Here is a 21,152-nt window from a genome sequence, read left to right on the forward strand (position 1 = left end):
GTGCATATTAAAGTATGCTTACTCTCACTTGTGGCCCTATAATTACAGTGAATTTGAAAAAAAAAAAAAGAAAGCTTGAGTTGCTTATCTTTAAACTATGTTGAATATTAGTCTTGCTAAAACAAATTTTATCTGACAAGTTTAGGCTGAAAAGCTCTGCCTCCATTATTTTTTAATATTCATCTTTTTGGATTCAGAGTTTTCACAGTTCAGTTTTGGGCCAATGCATGAGGCCAGGTTCCCTGTATGGACTGTGTTGTATGTGGGTGGGTATAGCAGGTGTACATCTACAATACCACCTTGTTAGAGCTCATCATGTTGTTGCTGCATACAGTGGGGACATTGCCAAAGACTTAAAGCAGCTAAATGTATTTGATTTGAATAAACATGGACTACTACATGACTACTTGTAAGTGATAGTGTTTGTCTGTAGTGGTTAATGAAGAGGAATGCATTACCCGACTGTTGTTGTTTTGGTTGTTTTCAGTGGCAAAGCTCTTAAAACTCGCTGCCACCCACCCAGCACAAAACAACAACAGACAAAGTTTGCAACAAGCTAACTAGCTCACAAACACATTTTCAAATGAGGCATCTTTCAGCAGGAAGCAGCTGATTGAAGTTCTCATCAGGTCAAGGATATGAAGCAGCATTTTAAATATATCATCATTTTTTGTTTTTAAATAAAAGGGTGCAAACATTTATGGCATACCTCAGTGCTGCCAGAATGAATTTTGAAGTGCAGTGCATCCAGATTTGATGATTTTATAGGCTAGTTCATTTTTTTTGTCAAGTTCTATACAATATCATCCTAGCCTAGCATTTTTTTTAAGGTTTTGAAGAAATGGAAACCCTTTTCATGACAGTAATCCTGGCTTAAAAGTTATTACTTTATACCATATCAACAAATAAGTCTTGTTTTCCTCACCAGTGCTTACATTTTCTAGCAAGAAGCACATGTTGTTTAAGAATGTAGATATTTAGCGTCACGGAATTTTTAAAGAAAAACTAGAACAAATTGTTCTTCTCCTTGTTAGACATGAACTCTACTCTCTCAAGGTCGACGAAGGGCCCTTCTTACCACTGCCTACATGGAGAAAGTCTATTAGAATATTCATACACTTTCCCCTTGCATTGAAGTGAGTGCTCTAGCTTATGCAGAGGAGCCTGAGCAGCTTAATTGCTTCTGTCAAGATAACTCTGTATACAAGCCAGAGACATGCACAACCCACCTTCATGCTCCCCACTCCCATCGCTCATATCTGCCGTGGATTGTATCTGTCTGGTGAGTTGTTAATTTCCTGGGCTAGATCCAGAGACAGCCTTAATGTCCTCTGTAAGTATTCTCCCGTTAGCTGCCTAATGTCTCTGATTAATGTGGCAGTGGATCCTCCTGGACGTTTATGATACTTTGTGAATCAGAGTAACCGATAGTGTGTAATTCACAGAGACAGTGCCACCCTTGGTCTGCCACAACACACATCCTTCTGGGACTGTGTATAAGGTTAAAGGGAATGTCTTTTTACATTACATATTGATTTGGATGTGTGTCGGCCGATGATACAGCGCAGCAGGCGGGTGTACGCGTTTCAGTGTAATGTGTCGGGATGGCTTGATGTCAGCTGCCATGCTCGCTATAATTGTTTATGCTTAGATTGGTGGGAGTAGATCAAAGACATACCATCAGGCAGTTCATTTGCCTGTAATGAGACATACTGCAGCAGACGTGTGTGTTAATATGTCCCACAGTCATTAACATGTTCTTTCCTACTACACATAAGGATAAACTGTCCTCTTATAGCTTTCATTTCATTTGGTAAGCAAAAAAAAGTCTGATAGGATAAACAGATTTGTAAGGAGCGTCCGTTTAATCAATCAGCTACAGTATATATTACTTTTGGTTCTGGTCAACGAGCCTCACATGGAGCCCAGTCAGGTGGTGTCTAGCATGCAAGATAATGCTCGTGCTAGCATGTTGCAAGGCCAAGTGAGAGAAGCCTGAGATGAAACGGGCTGTCAAAGGCACTTCTGCATCAGCCGACTGAGTGCATCGAGAGAGAAAGAGCCGAACAGTGAGGGCTGATAAGGAGCACGAACATCTCTGACATCTTTATCAGTTCAAACACACACTCTCACACTGGGAGCACTGACGGTGCCCAATCGGCTACATGACTGAGTGTAGCCAGGGGAGCACCACTGCCCTTGTAAAAATGTTCAAAAGCTTTATTAAACAACTCTGTCTGACCCTGTTACATTGCAATGTTGTTCAGCGTCAGTGCATGAGCAAGGTGCTGCTGTTTGCTCTGTACTCTTTATTTATGGCAGTAACATAGAGTAAGTATGCACTCATACTGTGTGCGTCCACTTGAGAATTCAGGGCTTTTGCAGGCTTAACAGAAGTTCTCTGATGGTTGGATGTAGCCTTGAAGGATCCCCTGCAGCATGCTTTTTAGTTCCTCGCAGGGGTTTCTACAGATTCTTGTCAGTTGGACAGTGTTAAGACATAAAGTCAACTGCTTTTGTCAGCTTGTTATTTTCTTGAAAACCTTTTTGTATCAGCCCAATGTTGTAACCCCTGCTAAAACAAATTGTAAGAAGAACTGAAATTGAAGGGCCTTTTGAAATAATTGTATTTTGTGACTCTACTCTGACATGTTTACATGCTTGAATGTTCAAAAAGATCTTTATTTTTCTCATACTGCCTGTGCTGCAGCACCTCTTTTCACCCTCTGTCTGAAACCACAGCCCAGTATGCTCTGATTGGTTAGCTGGCCGACTCTGTTGTGATTGGTCAACCGTTTAGATATGCACCACCCCTCACCCTATCATGTACAATGTGTTAGGGCAGTTCTAACCAGTAGAAGCGCGATTTCCAATGTTGCAGTAGTAAACAAAAGAGGTCCAGTCGAGGCATTTAATGTTTGGGGGGGGGGGGGGGGGGGGGGGGGTGGGAGAGACATTCCCTCTGGCATGAACTTTTACGGGATTTTAGCCTGTGCACACTATTTACATGCACAAAAAAACCCAACACAGGAAAGGGTAAACCGCAAAAAGCATATCATTGCCTCTTTAAAGAAACATTTTCGCTAGGAAATAAGTTTCAGCTGAGATAGCTCTCCATGCATAAGTGTAATGTAGGAGGTGAGAAATACTGGTCTCAAAAGATAAGCTGCACCCACTGGTCATTTAATTGGTGCAAATTTATATTTTGCCAGCAGACACCAGAAATAATTCATCATAGTGCTTTAATTCCAATAACCACACAGGCAGTTAACAAGCTGCGTGGCCAACATTGTTAGCTGTTAACTCCTATCTTTAATTTCGCACCCCCTTTAAAAAGATGTAAAGGCTTTTTTGTCATATGCAGTACAGCTAAAGCTTCCTCCAACACTGCAACATGTGATAAACATAACACATAAAAAGAAACAAGGAAGTTAAATAGTCCAATAAAGAATATAGAGTGACACAAAGGTGCAAGTTAAAAGCAGCAATAACTCAAATATTTGAACAAATAGAATAAGATACATTTCTTTTTGACTCTGTGTTCCTCCTGACATGATTCAAATCACTATAACATGAGATTAGCTTATTACAATTTTCATCAAAAAGGGTTCCCACCATGTCATCATGTATGTAAGAAAAGGAATCAACCACAATTTGTTTGATGACTGTTTAGATTTAGCAGACCCTATATCTGTGTCCAGCTACATACTGTTTATTAGGACTACATTACCGAATGTAAAATCACATATCCAAATATCAGATTTAGTGTAAACCAAGAAGCAAAATGTAATTTCCAAAGAGTGTCTTGTGTTGGCTTCAATCTGAAAATGCTGTGAAATAGAGTTCACACAAAGCTAAGACTCCGTCTGTCTCCAGAATGTGGTCACAGAGGATATCCTGCTGCGGCTTCGTGATTTATGGCTGTTTATGGTTTTATCTCTCTGTGGAAGAATAACTTGGAAGTAGAAAAAAAAAAGATATTACCCCCGACCATTTAATTCCATCTGGTTTGAGCCATAGTAGTCAGCTATATGATGAGATAAATAGGATTGACAAAGTGCCCAGAAAAAAAGGCATCTCTGTTTAAGACATACTGATTAATAGCTTCTGTGCGAGTGTGAGCTGGATAGCCGTCTTGAGATCCTTCTCTTCTTTTGTTGTGTATTTGCGTATGTTATGCGTTTGTAGAGCTAGCATGGCATTGCATTTAAAAGAGACAAAGACAGAAGAAAGGATTCTGGAAATTAATCAGATGCTGATACAAGTAAAGAAAGAAGCTTCACAGGGGGGGTGACTTCAAACAGAGTGAGCAAACGCAACAATGAGTTTTGTCTTTTGAAAAGAAAAAAATTTGGCCAGCTGATAACTTTTTTTTCTAAAGCAATTTATGAAACAGGTGCCTTTGAGTCAGGTCATTTTAGGAAGAGACAACTGCTCTCCTCTTTCTACTTTCCATCTGTTGGTTCTTCTTTCAGCGTTCGGCAAAAATATAATAGAACAGCAGACCATGATGTGTTTTCCCTAAGGTTCAAAGAATTCCTCCCCCCCCCCCCTTGCTTCTTTTCCTGAGTGTGGAGCACATACAGGACCTTTCATCTTGTTCAAAGTAGTTACAGGAATACTGCATCAGTGGGGAGCTCAGAAGTGTAAACCTTATAATCAACATGGAGAGCCTGGGCCACAGTGAAGGTTTTATGGTGTATTGCACTCTGTAATTCAATGTGTAGTAACCGTCAGAAGAGCTCAACTTAAATGTGGTCTCTGTTAATCTCTCCTTCTCCTCTCACGCAGGTGTCAGACAGGTGCGACTATGTTTTTGTTAACGGCAAGGAGATGAAGGGCAAGGTGAAGATGATGGTGAACTTCACCTACGGATACCTGAGTGCTCAACTGGAGCTCAACGTGTGGATCCCTCGACTCCCCCTCCAGATTGAAGTGTCAGACACCGAGCTGAGCCAGATCAAAGGGTGGAGAGTACCCATCATGGCCACCAGTCAGAGGTAAAGTACTGCATGCATCTGTCAGCTACTGGGCCATGTGTGTATGTCATAAGTCATACGTGCAAGTCTCAAGCAGATCTTCTTGCCTAACAGGTCTCAAGTAAGTCCCACGTTACTTGGTTGACAATACAGCAAGTCAAATTGAGTCCCTGCTATTAGTCGAGCAAGTAACAAGTCAAGTCATAAAACTCTGATGATGTACCTCAATGTAAATGCCAAACATCCCTTCATTGATGACTGAATCTTTGGAGAAGCTGTCTTCTGTGTTGCCCTCTGCTGCACCCTAATAGGTTGCCACGTTTGCACGCTTTGCACAAAACTTTTTGATATCTAGAAAGATAAGCTGTTGTTTAAATATTTAAAACAGTAATACAATAGTCACTTTCAGCCGTTTGTCAGTATAGCACATGTATGACTTACTGTAAGTTATCAGAAATACTTTATTCATCCCAAACTTGGAATCTTTTTTGTTACAGCAGCAAAATACAATGTATGTGACGAAGAAATCTTTCTCTGAACAAGACTAAACCAGACAATTCGAGTTAATTGGTACTTCTGTAAGTTGTCTCAGTCTTCTCTGCATTTTATAAAATAACATTTTGCAAAGGGCTTATTCTCTCAACTTGTCTTTTGTGTCTGCTGTGTAATTCCAGCAAAATGTACAATTATCCAGCAAGACGGCATCCTCGCCATGCCACCAATCTTAATTTGAGTGGATACAATTTCGATCTATAAATGCCCTTTCTAATGTATTTAACAGTGTTCTGCAAGGCATGTAAATGCTCCCAATGCGAGCGATTTTTCTGCTTTTTCAGCAGCACTAGCTTCATTTAAAGGGGTAAGGAGTGGCCTTTATTTCAGACGATGTATTCGATTTCAATCATGGCAGCTTTAGATAAGATAATGATGAGATGTGTGACTGAACTGCGCTCCACCTGTCCATTCCTGACTTCAGTCCTGCTGACAGTTCTTGGCTGATAACAGAATGGCTGACCTGAGCAATACAGCTTGTCATTACATCGGCTTAAGGTGTCCTGGCATTTGCCTCTTAGTCGTCAGTAGAACAGAACATTATTAGAGCTGCATGGAGGTCAGACCTCTCCCCCGGGGGCCTCATCACTAACAGCACCTCTGCCAACATCTCTGTGCAGCGCTTCTCTGCAACTGCTGAAATCCATCAATTGAAAGAGCAGCTATCAGCCTACCTGCAGTAATTACTTCTGGAAAAGCGTTGAGGCTGTTCCTGGACTTGGAGTCATCCCACGCACCAGTGTGGCTGCTCTAATTATCCTGGCTCCCCTCTTATTTTGAGTGACAGGGGTACAGCATTCGACTAATGCCATGGCATGTTGCGGATGTTGCTTTCCCAGCTTTGCTCTGGTATGCCTTTATCAGCCGGGACAGGCCAGTTGTGTTGTCATTGTTGACGCCAGAACCACTGCTGATGGGCAGCACAGAGCATTGTTTCTCCCTGTCTTCCACCCGTCTTTGTTTATCAGGGGATAACAGGCGTGACCTTGCAAAGTAGCACTATTCCTGTTGGTGAGAAATGGCCCTGCTCCACTGTCTATAAGCCCACAAGGAACTGAACAACAATAAAAAGTGGGGGGACCTTTGTCTTTTAGCCTGGCTGCCAAGTCGTGGCCACATTTTGGGGCGAGAGGGAAATGAGAAATAAATAAACATCCAGCTAAAGTTTGATAGTTTTCAAAAGCACTACTCACTCGATTTCTGACTGAAACTTCCTGTATAGCTCACCTCTTCCTTTCCCTAAACCCTGTCAGAACAGTGACAAGATAAGCCTTGGCAGACAGCAAACTTAATGTAGGCGTAGCACTCAGGCATGCACCACTCCTTGAACAGGTCTTTAAAGACATGTTTACCCAGATAGGAGTTTTAAAAATCTCCTTTAATACTCATTCTTTATGTTGTTTTTATACCTGGTTGGCCTTTACTCTGTGTACTGACTGTTGTCTTTCTTAACCAACTTGCACCTGAATTCCTTACAATAGGATCCACACAATAAAAGAAGACAATCAAACGTTGTCAGATAGAGCTGCATCTGTATACTGTATACAAGCACAACTGCCTGTTTCCGTCCAAAAGACCTTCGTCATGTTTTGTAGCAAAATATAAAAATGCAGCGAATTGCCACAACAAATACAGAACTCAATCCGTGGGACACAACAAAAATAAGCATGACACACCAATATGCAGAATCTGCTCTGTAGTCAGAATTGGGCTTGAAAGTAAATGAAGCAGAGAGAAAAATTGCTTTGTGAAGCAGGTTGTTCGCGCCGCTGTGTGTGATTTGTTTATTAGATTAACCTTAGATTAGATTTGGAGATGTCTGCACAGCAGTGGCATATCAGATTTAGAGTGGAGCTAAAACAGTTGGACTACACTATCAGGTTGTTTACTCCTGAACCCATTACATCTGACTAATACCTGCATGTATGAACATCCCCTATATACTGTTAAGGTGCTGATTCGGTCAATGTGTCAGTACAAACTCTTATAACATCAGTGCCGTTTGTCAACTCATTGCCTGTGAATGTCAAATTACAGATTCTGTTTATGCTCATTCACACACAATAGGATCCAAAAGGATTTAACCAAAGCAGTCAGCGATGAGAAACTTTCAATTACTGCTGGTAATGGTGACAGAAATCATTGGCAGATGGTTTTCTCCTCTGCTTATTTTATGTAGATCAAAGGGGAGTGAGTGGAGAACAGGAATTTATGAAAGGCGAAAGGAATTTTAAGAGAAAAATCTGATGCTGAATGAATATTTGATCACAAATTCATTAATCACAAGGCTTGTTAGTCATTTGGAATTAGAAAATGTATCTGAAAAAGTGTCACATTTCATGCAGATGGGAGTTTTTTTGTTTGTATGTGAATTTGAAGGTTGGCCTTTTAATAGTCAGTGAGTCTGTCTAAGGTAGGAGAGGGAAGAAGCTCTTGTATTTGATGGGAAAATATTATATCCGACTAAAATAACCTCATCAATGGAATTCAATGTAGTTGTTCATTTATGTGTGCGTAAGCGACACAAAAATAAGTGGAGGCGTAAGTATTCATAAATATGCATTAAGTGTGTCATGTAGGGTCTGCTTATGCCCAACTGCTCTGTTATTTTAATCTGCAGTTGAAAACATTGCTAAAATAGTGCAACACTCTGAAAACACAATTCGGGGAAGTGTGCTTAGGCATGCTAGCGATTGTTTGAGAGTTAAGGTTAACAGATTTTGAATGGTACTGCAATGTGAGGGAATTGGACATGATGTTAATGTTACCGACTGGATTAGAGTCTCCCTGTTTTCATATTTCCTGTAGTGTGACAGGAACTACAATGGAATATTGAGCAGAAACCAACATGCTTGCTGTAGCTTCACTTCAGATAATACAACTTTATTTCCAGAACCCCATGCAAAATATATGAGCCATCTTCTCAGCAATGACTTCATACACCGTTTTTATATTTGGTATTTCTAAGCAAAACATAGCACACACCACAAGTGCAACCACCTGAAAATCCACCTTAAAGTGGCTGCTCTGAAATGTTTTTCTATCAACATCAAGTGTGTGGTTCTTGTCTGGTGTATGCATTTTTTGGTTTTATATATAAAAAATTGCATACAGCATATGAATCACAGTCTGCTGAAGTTGAATGGTCACAGTCAACCAAATCACACCCACACAGTCCTAAGGAAGGAGATTGTCTCTTTTAAGTCTGAAATTATTTTTCTCCTTGAACTTGACTTTAGCATATTAGTCATGAATATTTAATAGATAAAAATACTTTAATGTTATTTTTTTTAGGGACTTTACCAGAACAACACACAACCATAGAGAGCAAATAGTGAAAAGAACACAAACAGCTTTCTGTCTTTTGATACCTCTGTTCAAATTCAAAGGCATTCATCAGACATTTTTCTAAAACATATTTAGGGTTTGTTGTCACTTGTTGAATCCTAAATCCAAATTATTTCTTAAAGTGATCCCCTCTCTGTTATTTCCTGTGTGAATAGCTGTCATTCAGTTGCACGTGAAATGGCTCCTGCCAGGGAAGGTTTTAAGCCCCTAACTCCAAATCTCACCGAGCTCTGGGTTTTTTTTCTCTGGAGCGTGCAGCTAGCATCTTGATTTCCACGGCTTTATGTGAAGTCAGATTTCTCCGGGGATTCGCAAAGAAAAGAGACAAGCAGAGCGGATAATCGTGATAAAAAAACAGTTAAAAAGATTAATTTATTTACTTCTCCCCTTTATCATGGTGGCATGACACCATGAGAAAATGGGAATCTACAGTGCCGTATATGATTAGCAGTTTTGTTTACAAAGCACTTTTCCCATTAAAATAATGTCCAAACCGTGCCCCAGTGTAAGACTGAAAAGCTGTAACAGCATTTATTCTCCCAGATCAACCATTCAAACATTCAACATCTCAGGGTGCTTCATGTCTTGTCTGTTGAAGAAAAAGAACATCAAAACAAATATGGACAAAACCCAATGATAGTGCAGCTTTATGGTAACCATTTAAAGCCAGTTCGTCATACTCAAAGTAATTTTCCTGGTGAGAAAGAGCTGAGCCTCCCTTGGCAATTCTTTTTACCTAAAGCTATAAAATTAGATTTGCTAGCAAAAAAGCAATGAAGGATATTTAGGGCTATTAAGGAAAGCAGTAAGGAGACTGTGCACATTCACAACCCAGACCAGGTGCTCTGAAACGGTGAAGGAGGGACATCAGAAGAGAAAATGAGAGCCATACACTGGATTTATCCTCTTTCCATGGTTTAATCAACAACATTGCATCGTTACTTTATCTTCATTAAACATCCCTGTGTGAGACTGATGTGTGTGTGAACGTGTGTCTGAGTTCAGTTTATCTAAACGCTGCTGAAAATACCTCAAACCAATTCAGAAGACATAGCAGATGTTTTCTCTTCTCATCTAATAGGTATAATTAGCAAACCGTATACACATATGCCACAATTAGTTTAGATTATGCCTTAGCTGGAGATGTAAACTGGCAATAACTGCAAAGTAAATATCATTATGTAATACATGTGACACAGCTTTAACTTATGCACTTTCTGCAATGTTTTAATTACAGTAGCATGCATAATTAACGAGAGTATACAGTTATAGCAGGTATATCCTCCATGTGTACATGTTTACTTGTTTATTGAGTTAAGCATGTTAACATGATGTAGTTTAATAATTAGCACTTTAAATAAAGTAAAGCCCATGCCTTTGTGGATGTCATTACTTGTGCATGTATTAATAAAAGAAAGTTCAGTCAGACAACTCACATTGTTCCTTTGGTATGTTTACTAGAAGCAGCATATAGTTTGAGTTTGGCATTTAGGTTTGGGCTTCATCACTCCACATATTTACATAGAACATTGAGTGATGACTAAATAACTATCCCCCCGAGCCTACAGGTGGATGCTGGGGTGGCGGAGGGGCAACCGAGCAGCAGCAATGTGGAAGCAGCAGTAGCATTAGCGAGGCAGCGGCAGGCAGATCTGGCAGCTTTAATAGAGCGGGATGGATGATGGGTTTGGTTGGTTGTAAGAGGGACGAGGCGTGTTGTGTGTAAATGTATCATTGGTGCTCGAGTTGGCTGCATGAACTAGCTCACAGGCCTCATTAATGGACAGTAGTGCTAGATAAAAAGTCAGATGATCACAAATATAGTTCTGATTCATAATCTCGGGACCTCTACACTAAATGCCAACTTATTAAATATCTACCGTATAACTATCCTCAAACATTTCTATTCCTTGAGCTACACAGCTCGCATGGCTGCAAGAACATTTTCAGTTGCTACCAGTTTGCACATCTTTTCCATTTCTTATTTCTTATTAGGTCCACGCGGGACAGCGAGGACGAGGATGATGACGACAGACGTGGACGAAGCTGCACCCTGCAGTACCAGCACGCCATTGTCAGGGTCCTGACACATTTTGTGGCTGAGTCAGCAGATCCCAGAGGCCAGACCAGCTTCATGCTGGGCACTGATTGGCAGGTGGACATCACAGAGCTGGTGTGGGACTTCCTGAAGGTGGAGGACCCCCAAATTGCAAAAATACTGGACAGGAGGATATTGGTGGGGCTGGACATGGGGATGACCACTATCCAGGTAGGCCAGATGTTGTGAACTGCACAAAGTAGTTCATTCATTAACTCATGTAGCACTTAGAAGTACTGTTAGGATCTTATTTATAAAGCATTGGATATAATTCCTTTTATTATTGAAACAACTGTATTCAACCTACAGCAACTAAATGCTAAAATGAAGTCAATACGACAGTGGCTCAGAAAGGTTGTATACAAACCCTCAAATCTATGTTAATAACCTGAGCTTTAGATTTGTCTTACTAAACATACTTCCTGGTTTAAGTTTTAGTCTGGTCATACACATTTGAGTGAGTCAAGGCTAAGTCAATGTAAAAAAGACCAAAGTTGTAATTAACCTGAACCTTTCTTCTCCAAATGAAGAGATATTTATTAGCCTTGGCCTTGTGCTTTGTGGCATTGTTATGTTGCAGGTGCTAGAAAGTGCTAGCAATTCAGTGTTCCACGTGCTGGTGTTTCTCAAATTAAAAAAACAATTTCCCATGAACCCCGTTGCTTCCTGTCTCAAAGGTCTAACTATGTGTGTAAAAAGAAAGACAAGGATCCGCAAGCAGCTCTTACTAACAGTGAATATAAATTCATTCAATCAACCATCTGCCATTGCGGTAATCTCTTTAAGCTTCAGTCACGTGTGCTGAAAGATCAGTGCCTGCTTCTTATTATACAGAGTCCTCCCAAAAACTGCTGATGTAAAATGCAGTGCAGAGGGCCTACGAGGCTGCCAAAGATCTTGACAAAGGTCTGTGTTAGTAATAACAGAATCTAATGAGAAAAATATTCTCATGTCTCAAATTGAATATGGTAATTATTCATCAAATCGAGAACATTGATATTATTTGAATTATGTCATTTAAAGGAATAAATGACAAACACAAATGCATGTAAGAATAATAAAGAATAGAAACATGAATACATGTTTTAATACAGATGCCACTGATCGCTGCTGTGGTTTGAATTGTACCTCTTTTGTCTAGTGCAGACAGGTGCGTGCTGGTGTTTCACAGCCTGCATCTTGGCTCTCAGCAGTGAGTGGTTTCCCCCCCCCCCCCCCCCCCTTGGCCCTTTGGTTTGTCATGCTCTCCAAACTAGCTGGATGAATATCAGGCTCCTAATGGCATCTGTGTGAGTGGGATCCGCTCCCTGTCATCGCGGGCTCATCTCTCTCTGTCTGTGCGTGTCTTCACCTTTGTGGGAAAGCTTCAACGCTTTCACAAAATAAGCACAAACTGGGAAACATGAGGAGCACTAAAGTCTGCCAGCTGTGTCTACCTGTGCCACGCGCAACAAAGGCTAATGCACGAGGAGAAAAGTCACACTAAAACCTCTGCAGCATTTGTCATAAATAAAGTTAGAGTTCTTGCTTCTGAATTGGGGTTAAAGTGTGCCTCTCCCCTGGATACGAATCAAAGGGAAAGGATTCTTACCTATAGGAGGCATCGGGTTATTTGGCAGCCAAGCGTTTGTTTGATCTATACAGCCTGAGTAAAGAGATCAAATAAAAAGTAGGTTGTGCATATTGCGCAGTGGCTGCGCAATATGCAACAGTGGCTTGTGAGCTTTTTATGTCAGATGAAACACATCGAAAGACATTTTGTTAAATCACCTGTAACTCGTGGTAATCCGCTTTTTTCTTGTTTGTGGCATCTTCTCTTTTTCACATTCCACCTGCCAGGAGTTCCTTGTCAATCAAGCAGTGTGACCAGTAGGGACTAACTTCTGGTGGATTTCCTGTTTATGAAGTTTCTATAGTGCTCTTTTTCTGTTTTTAGCTATGGTTGCTGTCGCTGCTGATTTCTCCAGGGAAAGACCCTCACAGCCCTCGGTGTTTAGAGGAGGAAATGAAAAGTATTTCATGAACAGGCTGTACAATAGCTTGAGTCACTATTGCAGAGGAACATAGCTGTAATTGATCATACCAAAATGTCACCGGTTATTGCTTGACAAACTTATATTTGAGGGGATTGTTGTGGAAGAAAATGTTTCATATTTTCCTTTTAAAATTCCTCTACTGTCACAACGTAGTTCATCATCTCTGTTTATTTGTCTTGTTCTGATTTTCTGCATTTTGCACCTAGGTGTTGTCTCCTTTATCCGACTCAATCCTGGCAGAGAAGACTGTCACAGTGGTGGATGACAAAGTGACCATCACCGAGTTGGGGGTCCAGCTGGTGACGGGCCTCTCTATGAGCCTGCAGCTCAGTACAGGAAGCAACAGAGCCATCCTGGCTACCACGACCACACAGGAGATTCTGCAGAGCCCCAAACAGGTCAGATATGAGATATACAAGAACAGATGTGACAACGTCTAGATAATCAAGTCATGCATTTAAACAGCAACTGTTATAATGGTACATTAATCAATCAGTTATCATTTTCAAGCATAAATTGTAAACATTTGCTGGTTCCAGCTTTTCAAATGTGAAGTTTTGCTGCCTTTCTTTCTACTTAAGAAACAATTAGATAACAAATGTATTGTCAGATCAAGTCTGAGAGTATACTTGCATCAAAGCAGCTCAATTTGCAAACATCAAACGAGAACAAACATCTTGACATGACACAAGGAACACAAACATACAACATTATCACAATTATTGAAGATAATCATGCCAAAAGACCCCTCAGCGCTGAATTTACCTGGGATTAGCTCTGTATTTTACTTCTCCTTGATAGTAAACTGAATATCTATATTTTTGGGATGTTAGTCAATTAGAAAAAAAAAATGATAGCCTACTCACCTTCATCATCTTAGGCTGCAGTTTGTATTTAGTTATTGAAAAAGACAAATAATAATTGCTGCTCCTTTTATATATAAAAGACTTGAAAGAAAGTGAAAAAAATAAGCATTAAATTAAATATGTATTTTTTAGCCAACATGGTTGAATGAATGACCAGTAACTTTTTACACACACAATTTAGCAAGATTTGATTAAGACAGAGAATGATAAATATTCTCTCGCAGCATTCAGTTTACTCCATTATTCAGCAATCCAATGGTAGATGAGTCTTTTGTTGAAAGACACATTTTTATATATCTACAACAAGACCCAACAAAAATTGGATTCTGCAGGCTTGATTATTGTGCTTTCAAAACTAAAGATTTACTTCCAGATTTCCTGAAATAGCATTTTTCCAGTCAAAGAAAAAGCTGCGGGTCTGCATGTGCTTATGTACACGTTTCTTTTTGTTTGTTCCACACCAGCTCTAACCCTCTTAACTACAAGGCCTAAAGCTGGAGTGTGACAGAATGTGTATCCTTGGGCATCTAATAGAAACTGGAGATTAATCTCAAAGCATGCCAAGGCAACTCCACAGCTGCTGTACCATAATATGACTTTACAGCAAAGACATTCATATTATGCTTCCCTTGCTCATTTGCCCTAGCGTCTCTCATTGTGGTCCCTTTGATCTGCCAATCAAGCCCTCTTACAATTTCTCAGGATTGCCCCTTTACTTTCCATCCCCCCTCTTCCTCCATATGAGTAAGGATGGAAAGGCCATTTATCTATCCTATCTCGATGCACTAACTGTGAAGATAACATGGCAGCGCAGCACTGTAAGTCCGATGGTGCCAGTAATTATAGTGTTGACACTTACTTCTTGTTCACCATTAGGGATTTGTCTTTTGGCTACATTTAAGGGCAAACTAATGCATTTGCAGCAGGAGAAGGCCTCAAGATGTCTATGTATGGCAAATCCTCATTCTAATGAACAATGTTTAATGTTACTGTTTGATTTTTCCGCCTATCTTTTAATCTTGGGAGGAAATAGCCGCTGAGATATTGAAACCACGCCACTTGGTGAGCTTAGTCAGCTTAGAAAATGTTTTCCAAAATTAGAAAGTACATTTCAATATTAGTTTACAATATGTTGATTTGTTTTTATAATCATTTCAGTACCAATAGACTCAAAACAATTTGATCTGTTCCCATAGGTTTCCATGATGAGAGGCTAGATGCTGTATTGTTGTACTATTATTTGCATTTCTTTGAAGTACAAAAGCACATGTTATTTGTGTGTCATTGACTATTTTCTCAATTTCTCTCTCTCCCTTTGTATGCTGTTGTTTATGTGTGTTCTCACAGGAAGCCTTGATCAGCGCCTGGCTACAGTTTAGTGACGGCTCTGTTGCTCCTCTTGACCTTTATAATCCTGACTTTTTTGTCCTGACGGCTACCTCCCTGGATGAAGAAATAGTGACAGTGCAGCAGAACCCCTCGTGGAAATGGCCTGTCATAGTGACGGAGGCGGAGGGCCAAGGCCTGCTGGTCAGGGTGGAAATGACTGTTTGCGAAGCCTGTCAGAAGTTTAAGCGCCGCAGCATCCTGGCCGCTGGAAACTGTAACGTCAGAGTGAAGTTTGGTCACAGTGACAGCTCAAGGGGAGGGATCATCGACTACAGCCCCGATGCAGACGAGATGGAGAACAGAGGCAGACTCTCCCCCTCCCAGGACAGGACTGGCCCTGGCACCCACTACTATGGCAGCTCCATCTCTGACATGGAGGATGGGGTGTTAAGGAGAGCCACCACCACTAGAAGTGCAATATTGCGCAGACCAAACGGGGAGAAACTTTCAGATGATAGTAGCCAGAACATGCCAATTGACTTTGCTGACTTCCCTGCACAAGTGGACCTGCCCCGTGGCCGCAATATGGATGATGACCTTATTCAGACTGCTCGTGGACTTACAGACCTGGAGATTGGCATGTATGCCCTGCTGGGGGTCTTCTGCCTCGCCATCCTGGTTTTTCTCATCAACTGCATCTCCTATACGCTGAAATACCGCCACAAGGAGCTTTCGATTGAGGGCCAGGAGAACATGAACCATGCTCACGATTGGGTATGGCTTGGCAACGAGGCAGAGTTGCTTGAGAGCCAAATCAGCCTGTCACCCCAGCAGGAGGAACAGACCTCTATGATAGACTCGAGCAGCGGGCTTGAGGAAGGCAGCCACCTGCTGAACGGAGGCTCAGCCCAGAAGAATGTGCAGGGCCAAGTGCACCGGGGAGCGGATACAGGGTGCATAGTCAAGGACAGTAAAGGAGACTCACCCACCACCAAGAGGAAGAGAGTCAAGTTCACCACGTTCACCACCATCCCCTCGGACAGTAGCTACCCCACTGTTAACACACTGACTGGAAGCCACTGCCAGGACATTAAGTGGGTGTGCCAAGATGTGGAGCTGGGAGACTCCAAGGAGTTGCGCAATTACATGGAAAGGTTAAGTGACAGTGCTTTAAAAGAGGTGGCATAATGTACTGCGTGCACTTGTAACAAACTCACCCTTATGCCTTTCAGAGGAGAGTGGGTCTGGACTGAAACCGGATCCGGAAATTGACGTCAGAATCATCCCAAACTGCCAAAGGGTCATTATATTAAAGAGGATTGTGGTGATCCCACAAGTGACTGATGATGAATCATTTATCAAAAAAAAAGTCAATGAAAAACGTGATTCTTTTGTTCATTTGTTTATCAGATGATTAGCTTTTTATCATTAATTTTAATACAACAGGGTTTAAGATAGAACGAACCCAGGACTAGCAGCAACTGTGACGTGTACAATTCAGACAACATGTAGATTTTAAAACAAACCATAAGATGGTTAGATAGATGTTCCCGATGTGTGTGCACATTAAATGGTTTTGGAAGTTTTGTAACATTTCAGATTTTAATTTCTTACATCAGATCCTTGATCTATGGAAGAGTTCTGTAAAGGCCAAAGCAAGCTATGAGAAAATTCTGCATGTGGATGGAAAAAAAAAGGCACAACTTTCTGGTTCATTCTCATTTTCCCTAACACAGCAGAAAACCTGTTCTGTATATACCAAACAGTCTCCAAGCATTGTATTGTTGCTCTGTATATTGTATTTTCATAACATTTAAGAAATACACAACAATGTCAAGAGTATGTATCAGCTTTTCTTGACCACAGCCATTAAGTCCTGAGGTCAGTCGAGGATTGTGGTTGAGGAAAAGGAGCCACTTACACATTAATCTTTGTATAAAGAGTATTTCATGACATGCAAGTCACCAACAAGGCAATGTAATCTGCTCTTTTTAATGCTGGCCAGTCAAGAAAGGCAGTGGTCATTAATACTCTCGTCTCGTCTATTAGAACTTGTGCCCTAACATGACAGCAGTGCATGAAGGGGCTTTTGAACTAAATTGCCGGACAACATGGTAATGTGACATTTCCCGCTGTCCAGTCCCCACTTTAAAGTGAATTGATCTTTGAAGAAAATGCCAATTAAGGTCGTGTTACCTCTCTCCCATAGCCTTCAGGAAAAGCATACTGATAAACTGTGTGTTATGGACAAACTGGGATGAAATGTGCACTCCATCTCTCGGGGATAGTGTGGATACAAAGAGGGATAATTAAAGGCAAGGTGGGAAATTTGTTCTTTTTGAAAAAGGATATTTTATTATCCAGATAATTGCACAAATAATAATCATCTCTGAAAACTTGCTAAACAAAGGCAGTCGGGTGAAAAATTGCCTTTTGCTCAGTGAACGTTATTATCATCACAGTGGTGTTGGCTGATTGCATTTTTTTTGTGTTATTATTTTCTATCAAGCAGAGAAGTGTTCACATTATGTTAACTGCTGCTGCAGTGTGGATCAGACTGTCAATCAGCAACACTCAGATGGTTAGCTTGGAGGAAGGGAGGTGAGATACTTAAGCAAATAGTAGCACTACCTTGAGTGCAATAAGGGGACGCCATTCAGATTAGAGCAACAGTCAGCACTGAAAGGAGTCCCTCCGACTCCTTTAATAGTTTGAGTGGCTTTTTTAACTTTTATTTAATTATTTCAAACAGCTTGTCGACTCAGTCTCTTTTTCTACTTCTGTGGTAATGCAAATGATTTCCTGCTTGCTGAGCCACCAAATCATAACCACACAAACAATTCAAGAAATAGATTTCAAATTAAAAAATAACAAGCCATGATAGCTATTTAATTTAGGAAATAGTTTTAAATGCTGAGAACTGGGCTTATTTACCGTTTGCTGTTAACACAATACATTTGAAGCTACAACGAGTAGGCTACAGCAGTTGGTTAGCTTAGCATTAAGACAACATATTGACTCTTTGTAGAGGGTAAAATACTAGTGTAAAAAAAATCTATGGGTTTTGTGCCGACTATACATGGTTTGCACAATAAGCTGCATAAGTCGCAATATGTAGTTTCTTAGTTCTGAGCTTCAGAGGTGCTGTTTTTGTTAGCCTGGCCGAGCCATGCTAGCATTTTTGAGTCAGTGCTCAGCCGACCAGCTATTAACAGATCTAAAAATCGACCATTAACCAAATACCTGGTAATTAGCCTGTCTATCCTGGTATCTAAAATATCATATTTTTTAGTATTTTTAAAAATGTTAACTCAAATGTTGTGGTGGCTAATTCAACTAAAAGTTTAGACAACGATGAAATATATTACGATTTTTCTTAGCCCTTTATTTTTAATCATTATAAATGTAGCTTACATTCAAGTTGTTTCCATGATTTATTAACAGATACACAGGAACAACTCTCCCTGCTCACTCATTTGTCTCAGTTTCTGTTGTCCTGATTTTTCTCTTTTTTTTCCTCCGGTGCAATCTGCCTTGTGATTTTCCTGCTTCTGCAGCTCTATCAGTGGCTGCAGGGGATTATAGCGGGATCCATGTGCAGAGAGTGCTGTGTGCTGGGACCGTGGCTGCTGTGCCCAGCCTGTGGACTGTGAAGGGCGATGAGAGCAAGTGCAGTTCCTGGGAGGGATTCAACTGTCAGCCACAAGGGGCGTGATTGATGGAGGGCCCCATGTAATTAAAACACCACTGCGAGTCTCTTCCCGTGACCGTCGTCAGTGGTTCCAGCCTCTACAGGTAGGGGCAGAACAGCGCAGCCCATTAAGGACCTGCTGTCTCCACCCCCTTGGGCTCCGGTTTTAGACAAGTGTTCACACCTGCTGGGATGTTGCACAGCAGATATAATGACTGTATTTGTATGTACTTCAATTCTTAGAGCATGGTAACTCAACACTCATTTCTGTTGGCCTTGATGTCTTGACTTCTCTGAGATTAAAAGTAAAAATCTTCCCCAGGCCTCCATCTTAAATGGATTTTTAATTAAATTGATGATGTGAGACCAACAAACTCCCACTAATGGTTGGCTGTGCTCCCCGTGGTCCTAATATGTCGGGTCTGTATTTGCAATTTCCAAGTGATTATTCATTGCTTAAGTTATGTTGCTTCCTTTGAATTCCTTTTTTCAAATCAGTTCACAGCAGTTCTACGTCAACTAAAAACTTACAACCACACTTTCTCAGAGGAACGATAGAGCAGCTGTCAAGGTCAGCTTGATTTACCAGTCCGACCGATTTTCTACAGATTAAACCACAGGGAACCAAAGACAACTGCATTCATAAGAAAAACACCCTTGTGCTCAATCTGTGTCTTGTAAACACTATCTTCCACTTGACGAGAGCACCAGTGGGAAGACAAATAACAGAGCACACACACACACCCATGCATGCTCACACACAGAGTATCTTGTCTCACTAGCCATTTAAGTTATTTTTGGCAAAATTAAACGTAAAGCCCCTGATGTCAGTCTAACCTTGAGTTCATTATAATTGAACAGAATTAGGCTGGCAATATTCCGTATTTTTTTAATTGTCACCAAATCCCACAATAAACATGAACATCCACAATTTCCATACTTAATGACTTCCGTTCTTGGAAGATGTGACTTCTAATAACTAATAAAATGTATACAAATTAAATATTTGCTTTAGTTTTTTCAATGTTCAGCAATAGGCAATTTCTTAAAACAGCTTCACAATATAGTTAAAAAAGAAAAAACAAAAGCAGTTCTTAAGGACTATTTTAAGCTGTGGGTTATACATATTTGGTTGGTGTTCTAGTGAGTATACAGCAGCAAAACAATGATAAACTATAGTGCATATGTTCATGTTAATAAAGAAAACTGTGTGTTACAGTGTTGCCCATGAGTTTTAAATAGCTTTTTAACAACAGGGGAAGTGTCTATCGTAGAGAGGAATTAGATATATCAGACTTTGGGTGTAAATTCATCGTTGGTTTTGGATTTAAGATATGACACGATAACAATTTACTTTAATTTGTCAGATCAAGTTTGCATCACAGCAGCTCCATTTGCAACCATCAACAAGGACAAATATTCAAGACAAGAAACAAGGAAACAGACATTTAGCATAACATTACAATCACTGAGGACACTATATCAAAGACCGTACATCTGGGATTCAACTGTATTTCATTTTAGGATTGACTGATGCACCAAAGAGTGCTTCAGTATTAAATTGTGGTACCGTGTCAGATCTGATAGTAACAATTCATATCGTATTATGTTGTCCAAACTCAATATGTTATGCTTTTGCAAGTTGATTCATAGAGTTTCTCAAATGGTTGACCTACATTTTTTGAGCAGATTTTCCTATGTCTTTTCATTTGACAGTAAGTCAATTAAAGAATACCACCAGCCCTTATCCTTAATCCCAAATTAATTGTTTGTGGAGACCAGATCCACAGAATTGAGGCGCAATCCGCAAATCACAAATAGATCTGCAGCTTTGGATTTTTACAATGTGATATAAGTACAAACCTACACACAGTTAAAACATGCACTATAAAAAGTATTAGTGATGTTTCAAAAACCTAAAGACAAAAAAGCAACTACAGTAGCCCTTCAGCAGCATGTGGTGAGTAACCAACCGTGTCATTTAGATATATCGGCCCTGGAGGACTAGCAGATCACCGTGCTCAGGGGAGCGACATATCAGCCAGAACCCTTGGACAGGATGGGGCATTTTTCTGCCTGCCGGAAAACAATAGAAGGTCAGAGGGCTGCAAAGATACGCCTAACAGAAAATGGTATTCCTCAGTGCGGCTGATAAAAATTCATCTTGATACCTGTACTGTTTTATGGGAGTCAAGCCTCATTCTGTACAAATAAGAAGCTCTAAACCACAGGGCCTGCACATAATAACCGAGG

At 40.5% G+C, this 21,152-nt stretch overlaps 1 protein-coding gene across 1 annotated transcript in view; it reads left to right on the forward strand.

Moving 5' to 3' along the window:
- si:dkeyp-14d3.1 (transmembrane protein 132C) overlaps positions 1 to 19,840 on the forward strand; it is a 93,629-nt gene extending 73,789 nt beyond the window's left edge. The window contains exons 6-10 of the mRNA XM_063897485.1: positions 4,792 to 5,000; positions 10,875 to 11,148; positions 13,220 to 13,411; positions 15,227 to 16,362; positions 16,441 to 19,840. Of these exons, the coding sequence (XP_063753555.1) occupies positions 4,792 to 5,000; positions 10,875 to 11,148; positions 13,220 to 13,411; positions 15,227 to 16,362; positions 16,441 to 16,480 (1,851 nt within the window). The 3' untranslated portion in view covers positions 16,481 to 19,840. The remainder of the gene's footprint in view (positions 1 to 4,791; positions 5,001 to 10,874; positions 11,149 to 13,219; positions 13,412 to 15,226; positions 16,363 to 16,440) is intronic.
- The last annotated feature ends 1,312 nt before the right edge of the window (positions 19,841 to 21,152 follow it).

Source organism: Eleginops maclovinus, chromosome 12 (genome assembly GCF_036324505.1).
Source record: "Eleginops maclovinus isolate JMC-PN-2008 ecotype Puerto Natales chromosome 12, JC_Emac_rtc_rv5, whole genome shotgun sequence".
NCBI classification, from domain to species: domain Eukaryota; kingdom Metazoa; phylum Chordata; class Actinopteri; order Perciformes; family Eleginopidae; genus Eleginops; species Eleginops maclovinus.